This window comes from Heptranchias perlo, chromosome 2 (assembly GCF_035084215.1).
Source record: "Heptranchias perlo isolate sHepPer1 chromosome 2, sHepPer1.hap1, whole genome shotgun sequence".
Taxonomy (NCBI): domain Eukaryota; kingdom Metazoa; phylum Chordata; class Chondrichthyes; order Hexanchiformes; family Hexanchidae; genus Heptranchias; species Heptranchias perlo.
Window position 1 is genome coordinate 43,293,644 of NC_090326.1, and position 27,672 is coordinate 43,321,315.

Here is a 27,672-nt window from a genome sequence, read left to right on the forward strand (position 1 = left end):
TGGAGTCCCGGCAGATGCACTACCTGTCTGGCAAGTGGGAGTTCGGCAACAGGAGGTCAGGAGCCGGGGACCCGTGGGAACGGTCCCTGGCAATTAGTTGGGGGAGTGGGGGTTCTAGCTGCGATCGGGAGCAGTGGGGAGCCCGAGGCAAGGGATCCCCAAGGCTTCCTCGTAAGGCCTGGAGGAGCACTCATGCTCCTCTTGGCCCACAAGGAAATCTAAAATAAAGTTTTAAAACTTACCTGCTAAACCTCTTCTGACCCTCAATCCGGCTCCTGACAGGTGAGAATCATAGAATGATTACAGCACAGAAGGCCATTCAGCCTGTCGAGTCCGTGCCGGCTCTCTGCAAGAGCAATCCACCTAGTTCCACTCCCTCACTCTTTCTTTTAGGCCTGACGGAGAAGCTGTCACTGCTAAGGCCTCTAACTAAAATTGCAGATCGGGTCCCCTCCCGATGACATATTATACATGTGTATAATTAGATTAAATACTGTAACATTACATCACATTTTCTTTCAGAAAAAGGTTCAAAAACTCAGTAAATGGATTTCCAGAGAAATAATATCCTGAAAATAATGGAAAAATAAGTCACCAAAATGCTACCAGTGAATTTCTATTGAAATTAATTATATAAAATGGGTTCAAGAGGCAACTCGGGCCTGAATTTTCCTGTTCGCACTCACACCCGACCCCGACCCAGTTTCCTGAGTCGGGGTCAGTTACATATGAAAGTGGGCTCTGAGTGATGCCTTCACTCTAGGGAGGGGGACTGCCAGTGCTGGAGAGGAAAATGTTGTGCTACTGCAGTGGGGTACTCATTGAAACACCTCAACTGGGCGGAGCCACCGTTAAAGAGGACAGAAGCCACCTAACTTATCCTGAATGAAATGTATAAGGGGATTTGAATGAGCTTAGTATGAGTGGTTGAACCATTTGCAGGGTTAAGCAGACAGAGAGTGGCCATTTCTTACCACTCAATCCATCCTTATGTCTCCTCTGCTACAGTCGGGGGGGACTATTGGCAGTCCAGGGGCAGGAATTAAGGAGATTGGTAAGGGCAGGGGTGATAAGTGAGCAGTATTTAGTGCAGGATAGGGTGTGGACAGTGTCATTCTAGATGAGTCGAATTTCATATAGAGGGAAGTACAGGAGACCTGTGAGGAGAGCATTGGAAAAGTAGAGTCTGGAGGTGATGAAGACATTGACGAGAGTTTGATTGGCAGTGGTATAATGTACAGACAGAGCAAGATGATGATTGGAGGTGAAAATAGTTTTGTTAATGGACTGGATGTGGGGTTTAAAGCTCAGTTCAGGGTTCAGTGGATCGTCAAGGTTGTGCACTATCAAGTTCAGCCGGCATCCAGGGAGTAGTTTGGGATCAGCGATTAGGTCATAGAATTTTCGGCACGGGGCCAACCAGGGTGGCTATGGTCTTGTTAATGTAGAGCTGTAAGAAGATCTGGCTCCTCCACAACTTGATGCTAGACGGACACAGTGAAGGTCAGTTTTAATGGCTTTCCTTTATTGTGTAAAGTGAGCAATGTGTCATCTCAGCAGTGGTGAGTTACTTCATTGATGATATGATTAACAGAAGAGAATGAAGATATTGGCTTGGTGCTAACTTCACTGATAATTCTGTCACATATAATAAAAATACAATAAATGCAATTATCGAAGCCAGGTCACAAAATACATAAAAGAAGATATTTCTGGAGATGACGGACTAACTACCTCAGCAAAATGCCTCAGAGTACTAACTTGGAAAAATAAAGCAGTATGTACTCTCAGGGAGGGGGAGGGGAACAAGCAAACATGCTTTATATCTCATTCTAAAGCAGCCTCCAGTGGACGATTTATGAACGAGTTCAAAGTAAGAAAAGGTAGTTACGTGTTAGTGAAAATATAGGGGGTTAAATTGGATAACCCCCGAAACCGGGCCCGGGGCTCGTGGTGCATGATTAACCCGCGCCCGGTCGTTGACATGCAGGCAGCACGTAATGTTCGTGCTGCCTGGTCATTTACCTGGTATCTGCAAGCAGCCAGGCCTCGCTGTGCTGTTGAGTGGCTGCTCACCAGCAGGGAGGCCCCGATATCACGCTATGGCTCGCATCACGTAAAGGCAGCCTGCACTTCTTAAAGGCAGCCTGCACTTCTTATTTGCAAAATACAAGGTACAGTTCCGCTCGAGTCTGAATGGAGATCAAACATCGTACATGTAAAACGCAGGTCCCCTCCCTATGCTTACAAACTGTTGAGTCATGTTAAAACATTGAATAAAGGTTGTGCACGACTAAATCCCACATCCTCCAATCTGCATGCCAGACCTCACCAATCTGCCGATCTGAGTTTGTACCAGGCCTGCGAGAGTGTGTGCACCAAGGTTCTTTGTTGATGCACTAGAAGCCTTGGTGCAAGAGGTGGACAGAAAGAGGGACATCATATATCTGCAGGGGGGCAAGAAGCCCTCCAGACGTATGCTCAAGAGGCAGTGGGAGGCAGTAGAGGGCGAAGTCAATGCCAGGTGCATAGCACCACGAACATGTACGCAGTACAAGAAGAAATTCAGTGCTTTGACACGAGTGGTGAAGCTGAGCGATGCCAACTGTCAAGTGCCATCTCCTACCAACTGCACCACTAGCCGCATCCACTGCTCCATGCACTACACCCCCCATCACCCACCTACCAACAATCTCTTTCAAGGAAGGAGGGAGAGAGAGATCGTGGGCTGAGAAAGAAATCGGAGGGGTGGCGGGAGGTGTGGGAACCTGGATGACATCAGGTGGGCCTTGGAGAAGATCGGGTGTCCAGCATCGGTGGGAGGGGGGGGGGGGAGTCCGATCACTCCAGGTGAGCTTATTTGGCCTGGATAAAGCACTCCTGCTCCTCCTGGCCCACAGGCAGTGCAATAAAGGCACTCACCTCAAGGATCGGGTCCTTCCCCACCTGCTTTCACCTGAGTGCTTCAGAAGCGATGGGAAACCCGAACAGATAAGGTTAAATTCCTTTGACATTTCTAATATACAAAAAATTAAGTGCCTCAACAATCTCAATGTGCTACATTGCCCCTCTAAGTATCGGCCCGCCGGCTTTAAATGGCGATGGGACTTCTGGGTTTCTGTTGCGCGCGCGTGCATCCAAATGCTCCTGGGTTAAACCCGGAAGTGGGCGAGTTAGAGCCGGGATGTGGACCACCTCCAAAAATCAGCTGTTTTTCCTGCCCACCCGCCCCCCAACACCAAAGTTCAAGTAAAATTACCCCCCATGTTTTCAATAGCTGAGATCAGGAATTTGATGGCACATGAGATTAAAGCTGCATCCTCCCATAGCCAGCATGCCACCATTTAACTATTCTTTCTCTCTCTCTCTCTCTCTCTCTATCTCTGTATATTAAAAAAAAGTTTTGTGTTAGCATTAATATATGAATATAGGGACCCTGTTTTCTTTCTCATTGATTTGTGCAACCCATATGGTATTATGGATCATATAATTAAGAAGGAGTAGAGAGATCCAAGAATCCTATTCTACTGCAGTCATTGCAGTTTCACAACTTAAACTGAAAATTTAAATAAACAACAAGAATTATAACTCTAAACATTTTAAAAGTTGTAAGTGAAAGTTCAAGCAAGTTAATCTAACTGTAAACATTTAAGAACTTTGTAACTGAAGCTATAAATAACAAGTAGCTGCAGAGCAGCCTGCGAGTCTGTGGAAGTTTAGGACTGGAATTATTATTAGCCCAATGTGATTTTTCTGATTGATGGAGATGAGATTAGTAAGGTGTCATCTTTATCAGTTGCTAAGGCCAACTCAACTCCATTTCTTAAAAACATTTTTGTTCATGAGAAATACCACAGAAGATCAAATACTTTATTGAAAGTAACAGGAATTCATTAAAGTTGTGACTCTTATTCTGGGATTTAACTCACAAAGTAATCATAAGTACAGACCAGCAAAAGTAACTCCTTCTCACGCTAAATGACATTAAAAGTAAAGCTTTACCTGCCCCCAATCTTTGAACAAAAATAGAAAGATATTGTTTAAAATGTTGCTGCATGTACATTGGTTATAGGAAGTGGACATGCATTGAATGTTGCCACTTCAATGGTGGCAAGTATTTAGAAATAGAATCATAGAATGGTTACAGAACAGAAGGAGGCCATTCGGCCCGTCGAGCCCATGCTGACTCTCTGCAAGAGCAATCCAGCTTGTCCCACTCCCCCGCCCTTTCCCCACAGCCCTGTAATTTTTTTCCTTCAAATATTTATCCAGTTCTTTTTTGAAAGCCACGATTGAATCTGCCTCCACCACCCTTTCAGGCAGCGCATTCCAGATCATAACCACTCGCTGCGTAACAAAGTTTTTCCTCATGTTACCTTTGGTTCTTTTGCCAATCACCTTAAATCTGTGGCCTCTGGTCCTTGACCCTTCCGCCAATGGGAACAGTTTCTCTCTATCTATTCCGTCTAGACCCTTCATGATTTTGAACACCTCTATCAAATCTCTCCTCAACCTTCTCTGCTCTAAGGAGAACAACCCCAGCTTCTCCAGTCTATCCATGTAACTGAAGTCCCTCATCCCTGGAACCATTCTAGTAAATCTTTCCTGCACCCTCTCTAAGGCCTTTACATCCTTCCAGAAGTGTGCTGCCCAGAACTGGACACAATACTCCAGTTGTGGCCGAATCAGTGCTTTATAAAGGTTCATCATAACCTCCTTGATTTTGTACTCTATGCCTCTATTTATAAAGCCCAGGACCCCGTATGCTTTTTTAACTGCTTTCTCAACCTGCCCTGCCACCTTCAACGATTTGTGCACATATACCCCCAGGTCTCTTTGTTCCTGCCTCCACATTAGAATTGTACCCTTAACTTTATATTGCCTCTCCTCGTTCTTCCTACCAAAATGTATCACTTCACAATTCTCTGCGTTAAATTTCATCTGCCATGTGTCCGCCCATTCCACCAGCCTGTCTATGTCCTCTTGACGTCTATCACTATCCTCCCCACTGTTCACTAAACTTCCAAATTTTGTGTCATCTGCAAATTTTGAAATTGTGTCCTGTGCACCCAAGGAGAACCTTCACCACCCGGTTCAAGAAGGCGGCTCATCCCCACCTTCTCAAGGGCAATTAGGGATGAGCAATAAATGCTGGTCTTGCCAACGACGCCCACATCCGATAAACAAATAAAAAAAAAGTCCAAGTCATTAATATATATCAAAGAAAAAGCGGTCCTAGTACCGACCCCTGGGGAACACCACTGTATACCTTCCTCCAATCATAATGTAGGAACAGTGGGGCTGAAAATCCTTGCCGGGGGTGGGGGGGGTGTGGGGGCAGTTGAATTGTGTCCACTCATGACCTCTGGTGCTGACCCCACCAGAGTTTGTGGGAGGTCACCTCATTTGCATGGAGCTGACAGGTGCCCGTGCCGCTAAGCAGGCAATCTTGGTGGATAGTCGTTTGTTTTTTTTTGCGGGGGGGAGGAGGGACGTGCTGGCCCCAGAAATCAAATATCGCTGTAACGAGGCCAAATAAAATGTTGCCTTCAATAGTCTTCAAGGGTCCTAGGTTTCAGCCTGGACTCTGCTGCCTCTGCCGTCTTGGTGTACAGCTTCCAAATGTGCCCATTGGCTTTGTAAGTAGTGGGCAGAGGTTCCAGCCCTTACAGTGCTCCATTGGAACTCCCAGTGCAGGCCAGGACCCAACATATCCAGATCCTGCCCTATTTTCTGGCCCTTCAGCCACACTCCTGATGGGGTTACTGCAGGAGTGTGATGGAAGGGACAAAGAATTTCGGCCACAGAGTCTACAGTTGGCAGGGATTTCACCCATTTGTGGATACCGTGACTGTATGTGGAACATTTCCTGGGGAAGTGTTTGAGAATCCTAGAAGGGGGTTGGGAATCAATCAAACTCAATTTGACCGTGTATATTCTCCGTCCTGCTTGACCCTGAGCTGAGCTTCAAAACTTACATCCAAGACTGTCTAATTCCACCTCCCTACTATCACCCATCACCACCCCATCTCACCCTATGCTTTTGTCAACTCCAGACTTGACTTTTACAATGTTCTCCTCACTCGCCGCTCTGTCCATAAACTCAAACCCATCCACATCTCCGCCACCTACAATGGGGTAGATATATGGCTGGCCGATAGTCCCAGTGGGAGGCCAGATCCTTTTTGAGGACCAGTCTTCCTTAGCATTCAGCCGCCAGGCAGCGAGCGGAAAATGATCATCCCGGGGCAGCCTGCCGGCTCTGGGCTGGAAGAAGGTAGATCCACGGGAACGGGTCCTGTCTCGGTGTGGGGGGGTGGGTGGTGGTGCGGGGAGCTGCAGCAGCCCAGGCTGGTCTTGTGGAGCCCAGAGGAGCACTCTTACACCCTCTGCTCTTCTAATTGTGTTCCATTGTGCAATCGCCCTTCCCTCTACTATACCATCTGCCAAGACAGAGGAACTTTCAGCCATCTTGTCCCACTCTCTGGAATTCTGTTTGGCTCCCTACATCTCTCCTCACTTTCAGTCAACTCTTTAAAAGCTATCTTTGTGACCACCTATTTGGCCACCACTCCTAATTTCACTCCTGCTCAATTCTGACCCCAAATTGTGGTGTATTGGGATGTTTTACTATGTTAAAGGCACTATATAAATGCAAGTGTTTGCGTTTAGAGTCTGTCACTTCAGTGATCATTGTTATCAAAATGTGTTAAACTGGGAATGAGGTTAATTTTATTCTAAAACACAGGCATTTGGAATTCATAGGTTGCAACACCAGTGAACTTGTGTTCATTTAGGCAAAACATTTTCCCTGAGTTTTCCTATTAGCATCTGTTGTCAAATGATTTCTAGCTCGCAAAATGTATGCGCCCAAATTCTGCGATAAATGGAGTGTGATGGCCTGAAATAACACAGATCACTGTATACTGCTGCAGTACTAAATGTTCATCGCCCAGAATATGCAGAATGCTTCAGTGGGTAGCTGTATTGAGGATGGAGGAAGAGCTTTGTCAAGAGGATTCGTGTCTTATTTTTAATAGCAATATTTGAAGAGCTGTTGATGACATTCAGCTTTAAGTACTGTTATCGAACCTGCAAATAATAACATTTGAAACCTCTTAAACACGATCTTACTATGACTTGTACAAAAACATTATAGACTATACAAATGGTTGACACGTATCCAGTGTGAGGTGGTTATTACTCATTTTAATGTTAGAAGCAACCCCTGGAGAGTTCTGTATTATGGTGATGATATGCGCTAATATTAGTATGAGATATGCATTCAAGACAAAATCTGTGAACTATAGCTCATCCAAAACTTTGCTGCCTGTATCCCATCATGCACCAAGCCCCACTCACCCATCATATTGGCTTTCATTCCATGGGCTCAAATTTGAAATTCTCATCCTTATGTTTAAATCCCTTCATGGCCTTGCCTCTACCTATCTCTAACTTACCACAGCCCTACAAGTTTCCCTTCAAACTTTCTGATCCTTTGGCTTCTTGTGCAACCCTTCTCCCCCCGCACTTTGCTCCACCATTGGCACCGTGTCTTCAGCTATCTAGGCCCCATGCTCTGGAATTCCCCCAAACGCTCTGCCTTTCCACCTTGTGTTAATGTCAGTCCTGGCTCATTGGTAGAAGTCTTGCCTCTGCATCGTAAGGTTGTGGGTTCAAGCCCCACTCCAAAGACATAATCCAGGTTGACACTTCAGTGCAGTACTGAGGGAGTGCTGCACTGTTAGAAGTGCTGTCATTCAGATGCGATGTTAAACCGAGGCCCCATCTGCTTTCTCATGTGGATATAAAAGACCCCATGATGCTATTCAAAGAATTGCAGGGATTTCCCCCTTAACGACTTGGCAAACGTTTATCCCTCAACCAACATCATTAAATCAGATTACCTAGTCATTTATCTCATTGGTATTTGTGCAACTTGGCTGCCGTAATTTCCTACATTCCAAAAGTACTTAATTGGCTGTAAAGCACTTTGGGAGGTCCTGAGGTTGTGAAAGGCACTATATAAATGCAAGTCTTTCTTCTTCTTCACCTCCCTCTCTTTCTTTAAGCCCCTCCTTAAAACCTACCTTTTTGCTCAAGCTTTTGGTCACCCTCCTTTGGCTTGCCGTCCATTTTTTCCTTATGCCGCTGTGAAACACCTTTTCTATGTACAAAGCGCCTACATAAATGCAAGTTGTTGTGTTATTTATTAAGGGCGGGCTTAAAGCTGGAGCTTTTGCAACTGGCAAAAGGATCTGTAGGCTATGTGGGAGGAAATATCCGGGGTTTCCCATTCTTCATTGTTATTCAGTGACCCCAGCTGGAAAATGTGCATCAATAGATGTCAGCTGAAGACAGGATCTGACTCTGCTATGGTGCTCCATGTAGTTGAATAGCTTTCTGACATTTAGGGGGTGAAATTGGTTTATGCCGGTCATGCGAAACGGGCTCATTGCGAGTTGGCAGCCCGTTTTATGTGGCGCCGGTTTTCTTTTCTACTTCATTGCAGTAATAGATTAGTAGTTTCTGCAAGTAAGTTAGCTGGCACAAACAACGACACCAACAACTTGTCTGTTTAAGGCAAGCAAGACAACCCAGTGCACTGGGGTAGCATGTACATTATTTTCATGTTATTACATGAAGATAAGTTATAGCAGTTGAACTAAATAAATCCGATCATAACTATTATTCTGTACATTCACCTTAATGTGGAATTAGGCAGCTTAACGATTCAAAGCAGACCTTGCCTCCTCTAGTGTTGACTTGATCCACCTTCAGACAGAGTGAAGGAATGCACGTGCAAAAGAAACGGATATCAGATTCAGCTCACAAGGTGGTTCCGTTATTATAACCCTGGATTCCACTATCATGCAAAATGTGAGTCAACTGCCATAAAACTGCTCAGACTGCTTATGGAAGCAACTAACATACATCACAATAACCCCTGTCATGCTCATTGTGTCTGGCATAAATTGTTGAAATAAACTCAATATCAAACTTTTTTTAATGCAAGCCGTAGGCTAAATATTATGAAGAGTAATAAGTATCAGGCAGTGTATTCATTCACTCTTGGGGGAAGAGTTTAATTTCCGCCAGCTGGGTGGTAATCTGGCAGAACAGATTGCCTACACGTAATAGAACCTGCCCAATTTTCATTCCATTTAAGTCAATAGACTGAGAATGGTGTGGTTCTATAATCGGGCAGGCGAACTGCTCTACCAGATTACCGCCCATGAGCAAAGACAAAAACTACCCCTTGGTGCTCTGATGTGTGCAAACAACTTGAGCTTTGCTATCATGGTTTATTACATTGTCAGATTTACTGGGGCTGAACATCCATGGTTATGCCCGGATTACACAGTCCTCTGCCCACCAGTGCTGACTCACTGGAGTTTGCAGGGTAAGTGGGAGGACACCTTATTAGCATGGGACAGGCATGCACCAAGCAGCACTTCGGGTACATCTCTGGTACCTACCTGACGATGGAGGCCTACCAAAGAATCCCCCGACCTCAGCCATGGTCTCCAAAGCCCTGTGTAACGAGCCGATCCCTAATTTTTTTAAAAACCATTACTTACTGTTTTTCAGGGATCCAGGCTATTTTCTTGACCTGGACCCCACTAATGGGGCCCATATTGGACCTTCTGGAGGCCAGAACGCCTCAACTCACTCTGCATACCGGCCTCCACTGATAAACCAGGTCCCACTCAGCCAAAGGAGTGCGAACTTCCACCCCTTTGAGCGGGAACTCTGCCCCTTTTGCGTCATTTGCCTTGTAAAGGGTGAATGGAGGTTCCGCTCTTCACAAGGCAAATAGAAAGCACCCAGAAATGGTGGAAATCCAGCGTTTCCAGGGGGTTCCGCCAATCCCCTGCCGGAGTTATGGTGGGAGACAGGTGAGTGGCCAAGGAAATTCAGCCCCATTGTCTTTAACTCCCTGTGAGCTGTCCACTATCCCATATTAATTTCTCCTTACAGCCTTTTGTAAATCAAAAACTGCAATAGGAGGTACCATCCTGAGACTGTAGCTTGTTACTTAAAATGCTTTTACCCTCTGTGGCCATTGAGTTGATACTGTTATTGATAAAGCCTTTTCCAATAAGTTTTCTTAACTCAACACCTGAACATTCTGTTCTGTGCAGAGGGCAGTATTCTTGATGGCAGCCAAGAGAATGAAGAGAGTATTTGTGGCAGTGACTCCACATCCTACAGACAAAGTGAAGGTGAGGTTGAAATGGAATAGAAGAAGATTGTAGTGTTATATGTAATCTTTAAGCATGTGCTTTATCCACTTGGTGTTCTTAACAGGAGAAGATAGTCTGTGGTAGATTTCGAGGCCTTCCGCCCGGTGGAAACAGGACAGTAGTGCCCCGAAAATGTTAGGAAATGACTTTCCACCCATTCCCGATGTTACCGTGGCTGTGGCAATCCTCCTCCATCCCTATTGCTTGACAGCTAGAGAGCCCCCCCTGCACTAGGCAGTAGGCCCATTTAAAATGCAAATCAGGGTCCTACAACATTCAGAGGACCCCGATTGCCATTTTAGGCGCACTAGTGCTCCTCTGGGCCTCACAAAAACACTGCAGGCCACCGCCAGCCAAGGTTCACCCCCCCATCTTGGTCTCACATTCCCCCCCCCCGCCCCAGGACTTACCTGCAGCTGCCACTGGCATCCCAGCTGGCTAACAGTCCTGTGCCTTACACTTCAAAGTGTCAGCCATGGCTCAGTTGGTTGCACTCTTGCCTCTGAGTCAGAAGGTTGTGGGTTCAAGTCACACTCCAGAGACTTGAGCACAAAATACTAGGCTGAAACTTCAGTGCAGTACTGAGGGAGTGCTGCACTGTTGGAGGTGCCGTCTTTTGGATGAGACATTAAATCGAGGCCCCATCTGCCCTCTCAAGTGGATGTAAAAGATCCCATGGACAATTCAAAGAAGAGCAGGACAGTTCTCCCCAGTGTCCTGGCCAATATTTATCCCTCAACATCACTAAAAACAAATTATCTGACCGTTACATCATTGCTGTTTGTGGGAGCTTGCTGTGCGCAAATTGGCTGCCATGTTTCCTACATTACAACAGTGATTAAACTTCAAAAGTGCTTCATTTGGTTGTAAATTGCTTTAGATTGTCCTGAGGCTGTGAAAGGCGCTATATAAATCTTAATTCTTATGTCCTTTTCTGGCCATTACAACAATGCAACACCACTACCAGATCGCACCCATGTGAACTGAATGTTGATAGTTGCTAGGCTGTGGCCCAGAAATTCAGGCGTGTGCAGGGGGCACAGGGTTCATAACTGAATGGTGAGGCCTGAGGCTCCCCAGATATTGGGCGTCAGGCCTCATTATAATGGAACCAGTAGGGCGCAACACCGAGTCGGGTCAGTCCGGGGATCGAGGTTTCAGAGATCAGGGGATATCGAGGGCTGGGGTCGGGTGTGGGAGAGATCGGCACTGGGAGCAGCGACAATACGGGGAGGGGGTGGTGGGGGAGGGGGCATGGCAGCTATCGGTTCCTTTAATGTGGGGCTGGGAGGAGCACTCCTGCTCCTCCCGGCTCCACATTCGAATAAGTTACTTACCTTCTTGGTTAGGCCTAGCAGGCGATCCCTAGGTCTGGTTTCCCTGAGATCAACTGGCCCTGGTGCCAATTGCCTCAGGGAGAATCAGTCTTGGAGAGAGGGTCTCAAACAGGCGTTTGGCCTTTTATTTGCATGTGCAAAGAGAATAATGCCTGCTTCTGGTGCAGGTAAGGGATGCATATTTTTTGTCCTTAGCCAATATGGCAGACGGCGCACTTCCAACCGGAAATGTGGGCATGCTTCCTGCCCATTATATTGCGGCCTTAGTAGTCCGCGTAGCTCTGGAAAAATGGGCACTGCATGGATCAATTTCTAGGCCTGTGTCTTTACATGAAAAGGACAGTTAAAGAGCAACCAGCAACTTGCAGTTGCAATTTAAATTTAGTTTTCTTCAACTATGGGTGATTTTTTAAAAAGTTTTTCTTTCCCCTTCTGCTCGACGCTGTAGATCAACGGGATTTATAGGCTAACTTTGGCCAAGTCATTGCTGCACCCATCGGAGCCATTGAGTGATAGTGTAAAATGGGCAATATATCCATTGGAACCTTTATCAAGCACACCATAGGCATAGTGACGCAAAAGTTCCAATGCCTTGAGAGCTTGGAGTTTGTCCTACAGTATGGTTCCTAAAGCTCTCCACCATTGGGGGTTTTGTTGCCTCATGTCTGGGTCTGTTGTAGACTAGAGATTGATTGCCATGATTGGTCAACAACTCCATTATCGTTGTATCATGTGACTATAAGGATGGTAGAAGGCGAACCAGATAGACCGTGGTCTTTTTGTATCTAGCAATTCCTATATTCCTGTGTACAGACCAGGCAAAGTGTCAAGAATGATCATCGCATGTTGCCTGCTCCATAACTTCACTCTTCAATGAGGAATCAACATGTACCAGCTGGACCAGGAAGGCACTGAACATCATCAAGGAGATATCATTCAGCAGTCTGAGTTTTCAGCTGCACATTTGACAGCTGCAAAGGCTGTTTGGCAGTCTCTCATAATGATCCCTTCCACACTTTGCATGAACAGTCTTACCTCAATCTTTTTTGTGCCCATTCCACCCCAATGGTATGGGTGCCCGTCATTGATGTTATAATGAGGTGAGCTCCACCTGATCTCACATACTCTGACAGGATCAGTGCCAAAGGTCAAAATGGGCACATCCTGCCACTTATATCAAGAGGGAGGGCCTGCAGAATTTCAGCCCCCTTGTGTCATTAGTTGTGTCTGATGGAAGAATAGTTTTATTCTATGTGCTTGCAAAAGCTTGGAGCAGTTGATTGCATTGTTATCAATTTCCCCTCTCTACTATTTTAATGAAGGTGTTAACCTGTTTAAAATATTGGAAAGGTGAATTTGTTATGAGTGTTTGTATGATAACATTATCAACAGTAATCTACAAATTATAATGTTTGAAATTAAAACCCACACATTTTTCCTATACCATCTTTCATAAAAGCATCCAGGTGTCTGCAAAACTGATCAAAGATGATAGACAACATTTGTAATGCCCTTACTGGTTTAGCTTTACAGATGACACTGTAGCATTTAGATTATTTCCAACAGCCTGAACAAAATCCTCCTCGGTGAACATCTTTTACAGTCTGTTCTGTTTAAAGAACTGTTGTCATCTTTTGAGGAATATTTGAACAATCTCAATTCCTGGAATAGCCAGTTACAGCTTGAAAAATTATATTTATAAAGCCACCATGTTGGGCAGAGAATTATAAAAGATGTGGCATCTGCGGCTTATCGTCACTGGATCGGTTGGTTATTTTTAAATTGAGAAACCAAGGCCATAGTTCATAGTACACCACACCACTAAGGTAGCTATCAAGAAAGCTGTAAAGTGAAACATTGAGTTTTAAAACATTTAGATTATATGTAGGAGGAAGGAAAGACTGAAGGAGGTAAGGAGTTCGGCAAAGAAAAATATAGGCAAGAACATTGTGAGATGTGTCTTGAATTCAACACAGTGACAAAGTAGGGAGAAGGAAGGCATGTAGGATGGTATATTTGCAGGTTAGAAGAAACAAGAGAGGAATCTTAAGAGGAGCACACAGTAGTTTCCATGAAAAAAAGACATGAAAGGTAATAATGAAAAGAACTTCGAGCTAGAGGTGAAACAGGGATTACCTATCAGATGACAAGCTTTTTCTTATCCTATCTTGCAGCGCAAGAGAGAGCTTAGAAGAACCTCCCAAGATATGGGAGCAATATTCAAGTCTTGAATTGACTTGAGGCTTTGTAGAGAATTAAAAGTTGTTGAGGAGAAAATAAATGTTTTTAGCTTGAAAGAGGAAACCAGACTTCTCGAAGGTAGGTTAGCAATGAAGGATATGTGGGAGTTCCATTTGAGATCAGAGGAGCTAGTGACACCAAGAATATCAATAAATGTAGAAACTATCAAAGGTAAGATGTGATAGCTGTTAGTTAAATTTGAACAGCCACGAAGAAACTTTAGCCTGGAATTTTCACATTCCCTTTGGAGGGGGCGAAAATGTGTCAGGGTAGTCTTTCTGCCTGCTGTTTTGCTCTAGCCAATGATCTCGTCCCAAATCTAGGCAGGCTAAAGGCAAGGCTGACCGTGGTGGGGCAAAGGGAGAAGGTGATGTACAGGAAGCCTGAGTCAGAGGACTGGAGAGTTAGTTGTACGGCTGGATGAGTTTATAGAGAAATGGAGGGTTGAGGCCATGAAGTGATTTAAACACAAGGATGAGAACTTTAAATTTGAGGTGTTGGGGGATCAGGAGCCAATGTAGGTCAGCGAGGATAGAGGTCATGGGCGAAGATACAGGTAGCAAAATTTTGGATGAGCTGAAGTTTAAGTAGGATGGGAGGCTGGCCATGAGAGCGTTGGAATAGTCGAGGCTGGAGGTGACAGTGGCACGGATGAGGGTTTCAGCAGGACATAAAAGTAACGAAGTAATGATGAATTTATGCAATGTATTGGTTCGGCCACAGTTAGAGTTAGTGTGCAGTACGGATTCCCCACAATTGAACAGACATTTAAGCAATACAGCATAGATTCACCGATGATGAGGAATTATAGTTATGAGGAGTGACTTAAGATACTGGGACTATTTCACTGCTGCACAGAAGGCTAAGAAGAGATTTTTAAAAATTATTAAAATAATTAATAGTTTTGATAGAGTGAATAGGGAAAAAACAATTTCCTCTGGTTGGAGAGTCATAGACAAGGGGCCATCAATTTAAAATGATCACTCAGACAGTGAAGAGAAATTTCTTTACACAGAGATCTGCTGGGGCATAAAATGCTTTGCCACAGTGGTTGAGGCAGAGACCATTGCATCTCTTCAGGGGAAATTGGATAAATATTTGAAGCAGAGGAAGACACAAGGCTATGGGGAGAGGACCGGGCATTTGGATTGCTCCAGCAAAGAGCCAGCACAGATATAATGGGCTGAATGGCCTCCTTCAGTGATGTAAACTTCTACAGCACTCCTGCTCCTCCTGGCCCCCCAAAAATTCTCCCAACACTTTTTGGGCCTTTCCTCGAGCAGCCAGCAGCTGGTTAGGACTGCTGATTAGGCTGCTCACCTCCTGGCACAAATGGATAGAGCATTCACAGCGGGGTCCTAAAACAGGCGTAGGACCTTCATTTGCAAATTAAAGCCATCTTACACCCTAAACAGGCTATCTGTTTTGCAGACGAGAAATCGGCGGCCTGCTGTTGAAAATCATCCCCATGGTGTCATAATGTTCTGAATGTCAGCAAAGCTTAATATTGAAAACCTCTATCACTGTACCACTTATAGGTGTCACAGGTAGTGCAGGTGAAAGTGGATCTTTCTATAATGGGATTAGTGTAAGACCGAGTTGACATTGGAGTTCTGAATGCATTTTGAAAAGGAATTTTGTGACACACCTACCAGTTTTAATACATAATAGATTCATATTTTCTGCCCTACTCTACTTTGACTTACGTACCATTTCTCTGCTGTAAGGGAAAGCGGGCTTCCTGGCCTCAGTGACCAATCACTAGGCATCCAAGGTTGACATTCTCCCTGTAGGGCGAAGCACTTGACCTGCACTCAGTACTTCCCTCTGGCTGAGATCAGGATCTCTCCATGTGGGGAACTGAATGTATAGAACTGTGTCCGACCATCCCACCCCATCACGTGTGGGAACTTCAAAACATCACACCACCTCACAACACTCTCTTTGCCTTTCAAAAAACTGAGCTTAATGAAGACGAGGCAATGTTTACTGGACATAGTATAACAATCATCTGGCAGTTTTACTTTTGTGACTCTCTATGTGGTTCTCACTGAACAGTTTGATCATCTGGTATCTGAGGTATTGGCAAAAACTGGTATAGATTGATTGATAAACCGCAGAGTGATCTTTAGATTAAGTTGTTTTCACTCAGTGAATGTTCTGCCCATACAAGGGGCAGGAAACAACCTTCCTGTCACATACGGGAGAAAATATTTATCATTCAAATATATGTCCTGGGCAGTGAACTTTAATAATACCAATGGTGGGGGGGTTTGATTGTCTATAGAAACAGCAAAAACAAAGCTCCTCTGTGTACAAGTACTGCCCAGTAATAAGCCTGAATCTAGACCTAAAGATCTGAGGTTTGATTTCCTCATTGGTGTTGAGGTAGTTGATCTCAGACAGGGCAGCAGTCAAACGCTACGACTGCCTTCAGCACCTTCAGACTAGTGAGGTGGAAAACATGACCAGAAGGCTGCCGTGGAACTGTACCTCAGCAAGAGTCATCAGTTCAGGAGAGGAAGGGAAAAACTGGAAGAAAAAGGACTTGTAATCCAACTGGTTTAACCATCCATCACCACATCAGGTTGGACCACGTTAAGCACTATTGGGCCTTGCAGTCTTCTGTCAAAACCGTTCACTGTGCCAGGATCATCTCTGGAATTCCCTCCCTAAACCTCTCTGCCTCCCTCTCCTCCTTTAAGACCCTCCATAAAACCCACCTGTTTGAATAAGCTTTTAGTTACCCCTCCTAATGTCTTTCTTTGGCTCGGCATCCATTTTTATCTGATTACGTTTCTGTGACGTGCATAGGTACGTTTTTCTATGTTAAAGGCATTATATAAATGCAAATTCTGTCTATATAATAATAAAATATGCTAGTAAAGAATGTATCAAAGACTGCATTAACTTGAATTTTGGAATAATGGCCCCAAAGTCCCTTAAGACAGATCGCAGCAGTTACAGGATTTTGTGGGTTCAGGGGCAGCTCATTTATATGGAGTAGACAGGCACAAACGCCACTTAAGGCATATCTCTGGTACCTTCCTGTCCTTAACTGCCAGGAACTCTGGCACAACCCCACCTTTGGCATTGCCCAGGCACCCCGACAACTGACCCATCTTCCCTTTAGCCCCCGCCCAAGCAAGGGGGCCAATCCTCAATAATTCTAAAAAACAATGCACAGCTTTCCACCAGTAGGGGCATCATCCACTCAAGTGGAGGCCAGCACGCCTCACCTCACTGGGTATACCGGATTCCACTGATACACTCTGTCCCGACAGAGCCAAAGGAGTGGGAACTCCCAACGTAGGGAATCCCCGCCCTGACTCTACCCATTTCTCTCATTATCCATTATACAAACAAATCATTAGAATAAACCCCAAACTGCGTATAAAATTCATAGTAACCCAAATTATGCATGCAACAAGTCCATTCTTGGCAGCAAATGACCATAGTGCTCGCTCAGTCCTTGTGTGTACGTAGTTCATTCTTCCTATCCCTGTGTGGTTGCAGTTTCCTCTTTATCTCTCTTTCTCTTTTTCTGTGTATGTCTGTGGTTCTATGTCTTTCTCCCTGTGTTTCACATTCTCTCTGTCTCAGTGTGAGTGTTTCAGTGTCTCTGTCCATGTTTCTATTTTATGAACACACATACGAACATACGAATTAAGAGCAAGAGTAGGCCATTTGGCCCCTCAAGCCTGCCCTGCCATTTGATAAGATCATGGTTGATCTGATTGTGACCTCAACATTACTTTCCAGTCTACCTACTATAACCTTTGACTCCCTGGTTAGTCAGGAATCTATCTAACTCAGTCTTAAAAATATTCAATGACCCTGCCTCCGCCGCTCTCTGGGGAAGGGAGTTCCACAGACTCACGACCTCTGAGAGAAAAAATTTCTCCTCATCTCCGTCTTAAATGGGAGACCCCTTATTTTTAATCTGTGGCCCCTAGTTCTAGTCTCTCCCACAAGGGGAAACATCCTCTCAGCATCTATCCCTTCTAGTCCCCTCAGGATCTTATATGTTTCAATAAGATCACCTCTCATTCTTCTAAACTCCAGCGTATACAGGCCCAACTTGTCCAACCTTTCCTCATAAGATAACCCCTCATCCGAGGAATCAGTCGAGTGAACCTTCTCTGATCCGCCTCCAAAGCAATTATGTCCTTTCTTAAATAAGGGACCAAAACTGCACACAGTATTCTAGATGTCGTCTCACCAATGCCCTGTACAACTGTAGCAAAACATCTGTACTTTTATATTCCATTCCCCTTGCAATAAATGACAACATTCCATTTGCCTTCCTAATCACTTGCTGTACCTGCATACTAACTTTTTGTGATTCATGTACTAGGACACCCAGATCCCCCTGTACCTCAGAGTTCTGCAATCTCTCGCCATTTAAATAATACACTGCTTTTCTATTCCTCCTGCCAAAGTGGACAACTTCACATTTTCCCACATTATACTCCATCTGCCAAATTTTTGCCCACTCACTTATCCTATCTCTATCCCTTTGCAGACTCCTTACGTCCTCTTCACAACTTACTTTCCTACCTTCCTTTGTATCATCAGCAAATTTAGCAATGTATTCGGTCTCTTCATCCAAGTCATTGATATAGATTGTAAATAGTTGAGGCCCAAGCACTGATCCCTGTGGCACTCCACTCATTACATCGTGCCAACCTAAAAATGACCCATTTGTGCCTACTCTCTCTTTCCTGTTGGCTAACCAATCCTTTATCCATGCTAATATGTTACCCCCTACACCCTGAGCTCTTATTTTGTGTAGTAGCCTTTGATGTGGCACCTTGTCAAAAGCCTTCTGGAAATCCAAGTACACCACATCCACACGATCCCCTTTATCCATGTTGCTTGTTACTTCCTCAAAGAACTCTAATAAATTAGTCAAACACGATTTCCCTTTCATAAAGCCGTGCTGACTCTGCCTGATTACATTGAGATTTTCTAAGTGCCCTGCTATAACCTCTTTAATAATAGATTCTATCATTTTCCCTATGACAGATGTTAAACTAACTGGCCTGTAGTTTCCTGCTTTCTGTCTCCCTCCTTTCTTGAATAGAGGAGTTACATTCGCTATTTTCCAATCTGATGGGACCCTTCCAGAATCTAGAGAATTTTGGAAAATTAATACCGATGCATCTACTATCTCTGCAGCCACTTCTTTTAAGACTCTAGGATGAAGATCGTCAGGACCTGGGGACTTGTCAGCTTTTAGTTCTAATAATTTTTTCAAAACCCTTTCCCTGGTGATTGTAAATGTTTTAAGTTCCTCCCTCCCTTTCACCTCTTGACTCACAATTATTTCTGGCATGTTATTTGTATCCTCTTCAGTGAAGACGGATGCAAAATATCTGTTCAATTCATCCGCCATTTCCTTATTCTCCATTATTAATTCCCCAGACTCACTCTCTAGAGGACCAACACTCACTTTACTTACTCTTTTCCTTTTTAAATACCTGTAGAAACTCTTACTATCTGTTTTTATATTTCTAGTTAGCTTTCTCTCGTACTCTAATTTCTCCCTCCTTATTATTCTTTTAGTCATTCTTTGATGTTTTTTATATTCTGACCAATTTTCTGACCTGCCACTAATCTTTGCAGAATTGTATGCTTTTTCTTTCCATTTGATACTATCTTTAACTTCCTTAGTTACCCACGGATGGTATGTCCTTCCCCTAGAGTCTTTCTTTCTCACTGGAATGTATCTTTGCTGAGTGTTATGAAATATCTCATTAAATTTCTGCCACTGCATCTCTACTGACCTATCCCTGAACCAGTTCACTTTAGCACTCTTCTCTCTTTCTCTGTCCCTATGTGTGTCTACACACTCTCTGTCTATGTTTGTGGTTCTCTAGAGGACAGTTTATGTTCATAATCCTAGTCAGTATAGTGCGCACAATACATCTATATTCCAGTAGTCCAGGGAGGCTAGTATGCAGCTCTGCAGGATAAAATTCAATTATTCACAAAGTCAAAGATCAAAGGCCCAAAAGCCAACATGAAGTGAACTTTACAAAAACCAGAACCTGTAAAAGAAATCCCGTCTTATTAATGAATCCATCTTAAATTCCATCATCAAGTATCCACAGATGCTTCTGATTAATTAGCTCTCCACAATATTACGTATATACATGAATAAATAAATGTTCAAGGTTAGCTTTCTCACACATTCTATGAGCCACAACGCTGTCTCTTCCACTTACAGAATTTGGCCAAGTTATTTTTTGTTATTGCCCTGCAAAATATTTTAATGCCCATTGCTTCTGCAGATGGTAGTGATTGTGTTCATCTACAGCAACAGCTACACAGGTTAACATTTGTTTTAAAAACTGTGGTTAAATTTAGATCCGTTAGCACTGTCACTAAATATCATTGACAGCAACTGAACTGTCAAAACATCTTAGCCACTAGAAAACTTTATGACTTGTACTGTGGATGATAATTGAAGGCAATAGCAGTGCTTTTATGTCAGTGATCTTTTTAACTACAAGCATAAATGAATATTTGCTTATTAACAACAACCCTCACAAGGGAAAGGTTAAGCTGGCTTTTCTGCAAAGCACCACTGAGGGCAAAGATGTTTTTATGAAGCTAATACACAAATGCCCTTTTTTCCCTTTATTAACTCATTTGAGGGTATGGTTTCACGGCATCAGAAATCCTCCTGTGCCCTGGCTTAAGAATAATGCGTGGAGAGTGGAGGGGGAACTGTTTTCTGTGGCGAGCAGCAATCCAGGATTAAATGGTGAAGAATTGAAGAAGGATGAATATTCTCCAGATTGCTTGACTTTTCAATGTGTTAGCCAGCCTGTGAGTGTTGGAGGGCTAGTCAACACTGAGGGACATGTCAGCTAACTCCGAAGCAGTCCTCATCCATTGTCCACTCTTGCGCACTTTCCAGCTGGGGTCATAGGATTTGTATCAAATAGAAAGGTTTGAGGTAGGAGAATAATGTTTAATGTTCATATTTGGGTGGTGAGAAAGGACCTAAAAGACAAAGGAAGCTGGATAGGTTGGAGGGCCTTTTCTCATTCGTAAATTCTTTTGCACTTAGTATAATGTTCAAGCACTAGTTTTACATTTGGAAAACGTTGCCATATTGAGCACTTTACCTTCAAAAGGAGCAGTGATGTTTTGGCGAAAGCTGTGTTGATCACTGGGACTCTCAGTTATGAGGAGAGCATTGCAGAGCCGAACTTGTTTTCAGTAGAGAAAAGAAAATTGTGTCAGGTCATGAATAAGGTCTTTAAAATGCTGAAAAGCATAGACGATGTGAAGTAAAGCAGGTCATTTGACTTAGGCTGTGAGCACAGAATGCTAGAAGGCTGGCCTTTCTTCTTCCTGCACTTTCATGTTCTTTGTATGATGTTTAAAATGAACAAGCCTCAAGTGAGACTAGAGACTAAAAGGAAAAAAGTGATGTCAGTTACTCTGTGTCATGTACTGAAGCCAATCTAGTAAGCATCATATAACCAGCTCCATTTATCCTACCTTGTCAGATCTTGAAATAGCGTTCAATTTTCAAAATGGGCACCATTTGCTTGCTGTGATGTGATAGTAATAATATCTGAAAAGCTTTGGGTCAGCAGATCAGACAATGCCCCCAACGCACCCAGTTTGATCAACACCTTACTGGGATCAGCTTAACTCAACAGTGACCTTAAAACAATAACAGTCCTAAAAAACAAAGGTGATGTTGAACCTGTCACCTTTGAGATTCTCACAACCCAAGATTTGATACAGGAGTGTTTCAGCTCAATTAGATCACTGGTCAAAGTGGATCTTTTGTTTTTAAACATCCAAAGTAGCATTTAAAAAATGAGTTTCCCTGTCATCAGCAAAAACTTAATTTAGTTTGATTTTGAATCATCGCTTTGAGGGACAAGTCCATTGAGTTGGTTTCTCTGATCTTTTCATCTGGACCACTGTCATTGCTTCTTCATGGTATATGAGCAAACAAATGTGACAAATAAAAATTCAAAGTACAAGTATCGCTGGTATTGGAAAATAAATTGAATTGGATGCAAGGATAAAAGAAAGCTTAAAGAGACATGTACAACCTTGATATGCTTGCTTATCAATTCAGGGAGTATCTTGTCAGTGTTTGAAGCGTAGAAAGTCCATTGTTACTTAATATAAATTGTGTTGCACAATCCTCTGCAAATTATAGGTACAATCTTCTGCTTCAGTGCTCCTGGTGCACGCCAGCAGTGCAGATCAGAAAATTGTACTTCCCCAGATAATGATTTTCTGCGAAATCTTTTTATAAGACTCTGCTCCCAATTCTCATTCTTGCTTGATTGAAGTGCGGGTTGGAGAATTGGGCCGGTAGAGCAGCAAACCCAATTTGCAGCACTCTTGCCTTTCTGATCATTCATTTTAATGAATGGAAAATGGGGAACGCGGCAAAATCAGGCGAGGTGACTTCCGTCAATCCGCACTCCCGTTGAGAGAAACTCTGCATTTGGAGCATAACTGTCGAAAATCTACCCTACTGTCTAGACCTAGGGTAAGACGTCCACTTGCACAGGTGGAACAAGACCCCAACCTCAGTCACTGCCGTCAAAAGTGAATTGTAAACAATTTTACAACACCAAGTTATAGTCCAGCAATTTTATTTTAAATTCACAAGCTTTCGGAGGCTTCCTCCTTCCTCAGGTGAACGATGTGGAAATGAAATCCTCGAAATGAAATCGCATTTATAATTCACAGAACAATGCTTGGTGATTACAGACAGTTTTTTCAACTGCCCGTTGCCAAGGCAATCAGTGTGCAGACAGACAGGTGTTACCTGCAAGGTCTCAGAATATACAAATCACCAAAAAAAAACAACAAACAAAAAAAAACAGAGATAGAGGTAGAAACATAGAAAAGACAGCAACTGACCCGTTATATTAAAAACAGATAACATTTGTTCGCTGGTGGGGTAACGTGTAGCGTGACATGAACCCAAGATCCCGGTTGAGGCCGTCCTCATGGGTGCGGAACTTGGCTATCAATTTCTGCTCGATGATTTTGCGTTGTCGTGTGTCTCGAAGGCCGCCTTGGAGTACGCTTACCCGAAGGTCGGTGGATGAATGTCCATGACTGCTGAAGTGTTCCCCGACTGGGAGGGAACCCTCCTGTCTGGCGATTGTTGCGCGGTGTCCGTTCATCCGTTGTCGCAGCGTCTGCATGGTCTCGCCAATGTACCATGCTCTGGGGCATCCTTTCCTGCAACGTATGAGGTAGACAACGTTGGCCGAGTCACAGGAGTATGAACCATGCACCTGGTGGGTGGTGTCCTCTCGTGTGATGGTGGTATCTGTGTCGATGATCTGGCATGTCTTGCAGAGGTTACCGTGGCAGGGTTGTGTGATGTCGTGGACGCTGTTCTCTTGAAAGCTAGGTAATTTGCTGCGAACGATGGTCTGTTTGAGGTTGGGTGGCTGTTTAAAGGCGAGTAGTGGAGGTGTGGGGATGGCCATAGCGAGGTGTTCGTCGTCATTGATGACATGTTGAAGGCTGCGGAGAACATGGCGTAGTTTCTCCGCTCCGGGGAAGTACTGGACGACAAAGGGTACTTTGTTGGTTGCGTCCCGTGTTAGTCTCCTGAGGAGGTCTATGCGATTTTTTGCTGTGGCCCGTCGGAACTGTCGATCGATGAGTCGAGCGTCATATCCCGTTCTTACTAGGGCGTCTTTCAGCGTCTGTAGGTGTCCATCGCGTTCCTCCTCGTCTGAGCAGACCCTGTGTATTCGCAGGGCCTGTCCATAGGGGATGGCCTCTTTGACGTGGTTAGGGTGGAAGCTGGAAAAGTGGAGCATCGTGAGGTTGTCTGTGGGCTTGCGGTAGAGTGAGGTGCTGAGGTGCCCGTCTTTGATGTAGATTCGTGTGTCCAAGAAAGAAACTGATTCTGAGGAGTAGTCCATGGTGAGCTTGATGGTGGGATGGAACTTGTTGATGTTATCGTGTAGTCTCTTTAGTGATTCCTTGCCGTGGGTCCATAGAAAGAAAATGTCGTCGATGTATCTGGTGTATAGCGTTGGTTGGAGGTCCTGTGCAGTGAAGAAGTCCTGCTCGAACTTGTGCATGAAAATGTTGGCGTATTGGGGTGCGAATTTGGTCTCCATGGCTGTTCCGTGTGTTTGGGTAAAGAACTGGTTATCGAAGGTGAAGACATTGTGATCCAGGATGAAGCGGATGAGTTGTAGGATGGCGTCCGGAGATTGGCTGTTGTTGGTGTTGAGTATTGATGCTGTCGCAGCGATGCCGTCATCGTGGGGGATACTGGTGTAGAGTGCCGAGACGTCCATCGTGGTGAGAAGTGTTCCTGGTTCAACTGGTCCGTGGGTACTGAGTTTTTGTAGGAAGTCTGTAGTGTCGCGACAGAAGCTGGGGGTTCCCTGTACAATGGGTTTCAGGATGCCCTCGATGTATCCAGAGAGGTTCTCACACAGGGTTCCGTTGCCTGATACGATAGGACGTCCGGGTGTGTTGGCTTTGTGTATCTTTGGGAGGCAGTAGAAGTCTCCCACGCGGGGAGTACGTGGGATGAGAGTGCGTAGGATGCTTTGAAGGTCTGGATCGAAGGTCTTGATCAGTTTGTTGAGCTGGTGGGTGTGTTCTTTGGTCGGATCTGCGGGTAACCGTCTGTAGTGTTCCTGGTTGTCCAGTTGTCGGTATGCTTCTTTGCAATAGTCCGTTCTGTTCTGTATGACTATGGCTCCTCCTTTGTCCGCTGGTTTGATGACGATGTTGCGGTTGGTCTTGAGAGCGTTGATGGCGTTGCGTTGTGCTCGGTTGACATTCTGGACTGTCTTCTGAGTGCGGCTGATGAATCTGGCATTGACGCATTTCCTGACAGCTTGAGCATACATGTCCAGCTGAGGGCAGCGACCCTCCGGAGGAGTCCAGTTTGACTCTTTCCTCTTCGGTTGCTGTACCGCGGATCCCTCTGTCTGCTGTTCCGGATCGTCGATTGTCTCATTGGGTTCGCTGCGGAAAGGATGCCCCAGAGCATGGTACATTGGCGAGACCATGCAGACGCTGCAACAACGGATGAACGGACACTGCGCAACAATCGCCAGACAGGAGGGTTCCCTCCCAGTCGGGGAACACTTCAGCAGTCATGGACATTCATCCACCGACCTTCGGGTCAGCGTACTCCAAGGCGGCCTTCGAGACACACGACAACGCAAAATCGTCGAGCAGAAATTGATAGCCAAGTTCCGCACCCATGAGGACGGCCTCAACCGGGATCTTGGGTTCATGTCACGCTGCACGTTACCTCACCAGCGAACAAATGTTATCTGTTTTTAATATAATGGGTCAGTTGCTGTCTTTTCTATGTTTCTACCTCTATCTCTGTTTTTTTTTGTTTGTTGTTTTTTTTTGGTGATTTGTATATTCTGAGACCTTGCAGGTAACACCTGTCTGTCTGCACACTGATTGCCTTGGCAGTTGAAAAAACTGTCTGTAATCACCAAGCATTGTTCTGTGAATTATAAATGTGATTTCATTTCGAGGATTTCATTTCCACATCGTTCACCTGAGGAAGGTGGAAGCCTCCGAAAGCTTGTGAATTTAAAATAAAATTGCTGGACTATAACTTGGTGTTGTAAAATTGTTTACAATTGTCAACCCCAGTCCATCACCGGCATCTCCACATCATCAAAAGTGAAGGGGAGAAAATATTGGGTGTAACCATCTCTGTATGTTTATTTCACAGGGAATAAGAAGATAAATATTCAGTTAAAAATACAACAGTGAAGTGTCAACTGACCATAAAATCTAGAACTATCTAAATTTCTTATTAATCTTGGAATTTAATACTTTAAAACCCTGGGTGTCCAGTGGCCATTTATCTAGCACGTACTTGCTAGCATTAAAGGCAAAAAGCTGATGTATTCAGATGTTGTTCATCGTTGCTTGAACAGTGTGAAGTTTGATCTCTCATCCTGTGTTAAAGGTCATACTATCACTGAAACTCTAGCTGTGGCTCTGCGGGTGGCAGAAGAAGCAGTGGAAGAGGCTATCACCAAGGCAGAATCCTACAGTGACAGTTTGGTAAGTTCCTCGGTCAATGACATTGGAGGAATGTTTGAAATTCTTAATTTTTATTTGCACTCCAATTTGCACACCACGGGGTAGAGTTTCCACTTTGGGCGCAATCGGGAAATTGTGCCCAAAATGCGTTTGAGATTGTGCTGGTTAGGTTAGGCTTCAAGTTTCCGCTAAAATTGAATTGCATTATCACAAACGTAAAATCTTCTATGAACCAGTGTTATTGGGCAGCGTAATAGAGCGTAATCGTTTTTTTTTCTTCTTTCTTAACTATTAAAAAATAATCCTTGATGTATTTAAGAGTGATAACCTGGTGCAGTTTTATTAATACAGCTGAAAAAGGGTTTATCACCAAAAATAAGCATTTTTAAGAAGGGGTCTAGTCCTCCATCTGTGAGTAACCTGATTTAAAATCACTGAAAATGACTTTAAAAAAACTACACTGAACCATTTAATAGTTTCATTGGTGTACACTAGTCAGTTTCTTAGTAAATTAAATATTTTTTTGATATGAAAAAACTACACTGAACCATTTAATAGTTTCATTGATATACACTAGTCAGTTTCTTAGTAAATTAAATATTTTTTTGATATGAAAAAACATTTAAAACGTCCCTACAGCCTGCATCCTTGTCCTCACAGATGGCAAGTACATTGTACCTGTTGGATAGGACCAGTGTCTGCAAGACCTCCTTCTCTATCTCCCCTTGGTACCCTTTACTCTGCTGACTAATAGTTACACCCTCCCCTTCCTTCACTTGTGATTTCTTCTGAGGTGTGACTGTACTCTGGAGAAAACTATCCAAAAATTCCTCCCCTCCCTCATGTGTCGGAGTGTCTCTAACTCACACTCCAGCTCAATGTCTCTGAGCCGGAGTGTCTCACATTTCCTGCAGATGTGGCAATCCGGGACAGCCTCGCTGTACACAAGCTCCCATACATTACAGTCCCGACACATAGCCTGCACTGCCATTTCTAGTCTTTATTTATTTATTAGTATTAATTTAGTTCTAGATAGAATACAATTACTTGATATATAGATTATGTTTAGTAGATAGATTTGGCTTGATTTCAGATGATTTAATAGCTAATTAGCCTTGTTTTTTGTTTATTCACTTCTTCATGTTATTATTTCCTTAACTCCTATTTATTATTTATATATACCAGATTTTAATTTAGTGACATTCAGAACCCTTTAATCTTAGTATCCTCTATTTAGTTAATTTTGATTTTATCTCCTTAGATCTGATCAATTAATTAAGCACTTAGCTTAGGTATACAATAAATTAAACATTTGCTCAATTAGATAGTAAATCAAACACTTGACTTATTTATATAATAAATTAAACATTTAGCTGTAATTCCTCTGGCTGTGCCGCTCCTCCCTCTGCTCTGACGTCACTTTTTCAGATTTTTCCCTGGGTTTGTTTTACAATGCTCTGCTCTGCTGCTTCTCCTGTGCTTTGTGCTTTGCTCAGCCACTTGTCCTGTGCTTTGTGCTTTGCTCAGCCACTTGTCCCATGCTTTGTGCTTTGCTCAGCCACTTGTCCCATGCTTTGTGCTTTGCTCAGCCACTTGTCCCGTGCTTTGTGCTTTGCTCAGCCACTTGTCCCGTGCTTTGTGCTTTGCTCAGCCACTTGTCCTGTGCTTTGTGCTTTGCTCAGCCACTTGTCCCGTGCTTTGTGCTTTGCTCAGCCACTTGTCCCGTGCTTTGTGCTTTGCTCAGCCACTTGTCCCGTGCTTTGTGCTTTGCTCAGCCACTTGTCCCGTGCTTT

General features: G+C 44.0%; 1 protein-coding gene across 1 annotated transcript in view; it reads left to right on the forward strand.

Moving 5' to 3' along the window:
- Window positions 1-27,672, forward strand: part of myripb (myosin VIIA and Rab interacting protein b) — a 559,045-nt gene that overhangs the window by 414,361 nt on the left and 117,012 nt on the right. The window contains exons 5-6 of the mRNA XM_068001808.1: window positions 10,146-10,226; window positions 25,803-25,900. Coding sequence (XP_067857909.1) covers window positions 10,146-10,226; window positions 25,803-25,900 — 179 coding nt within the window. The remainder of the gene's footprint in view (window positions 1-10,145; window positions 10,227-25,802; window positions 25,901-27,672) is intronic.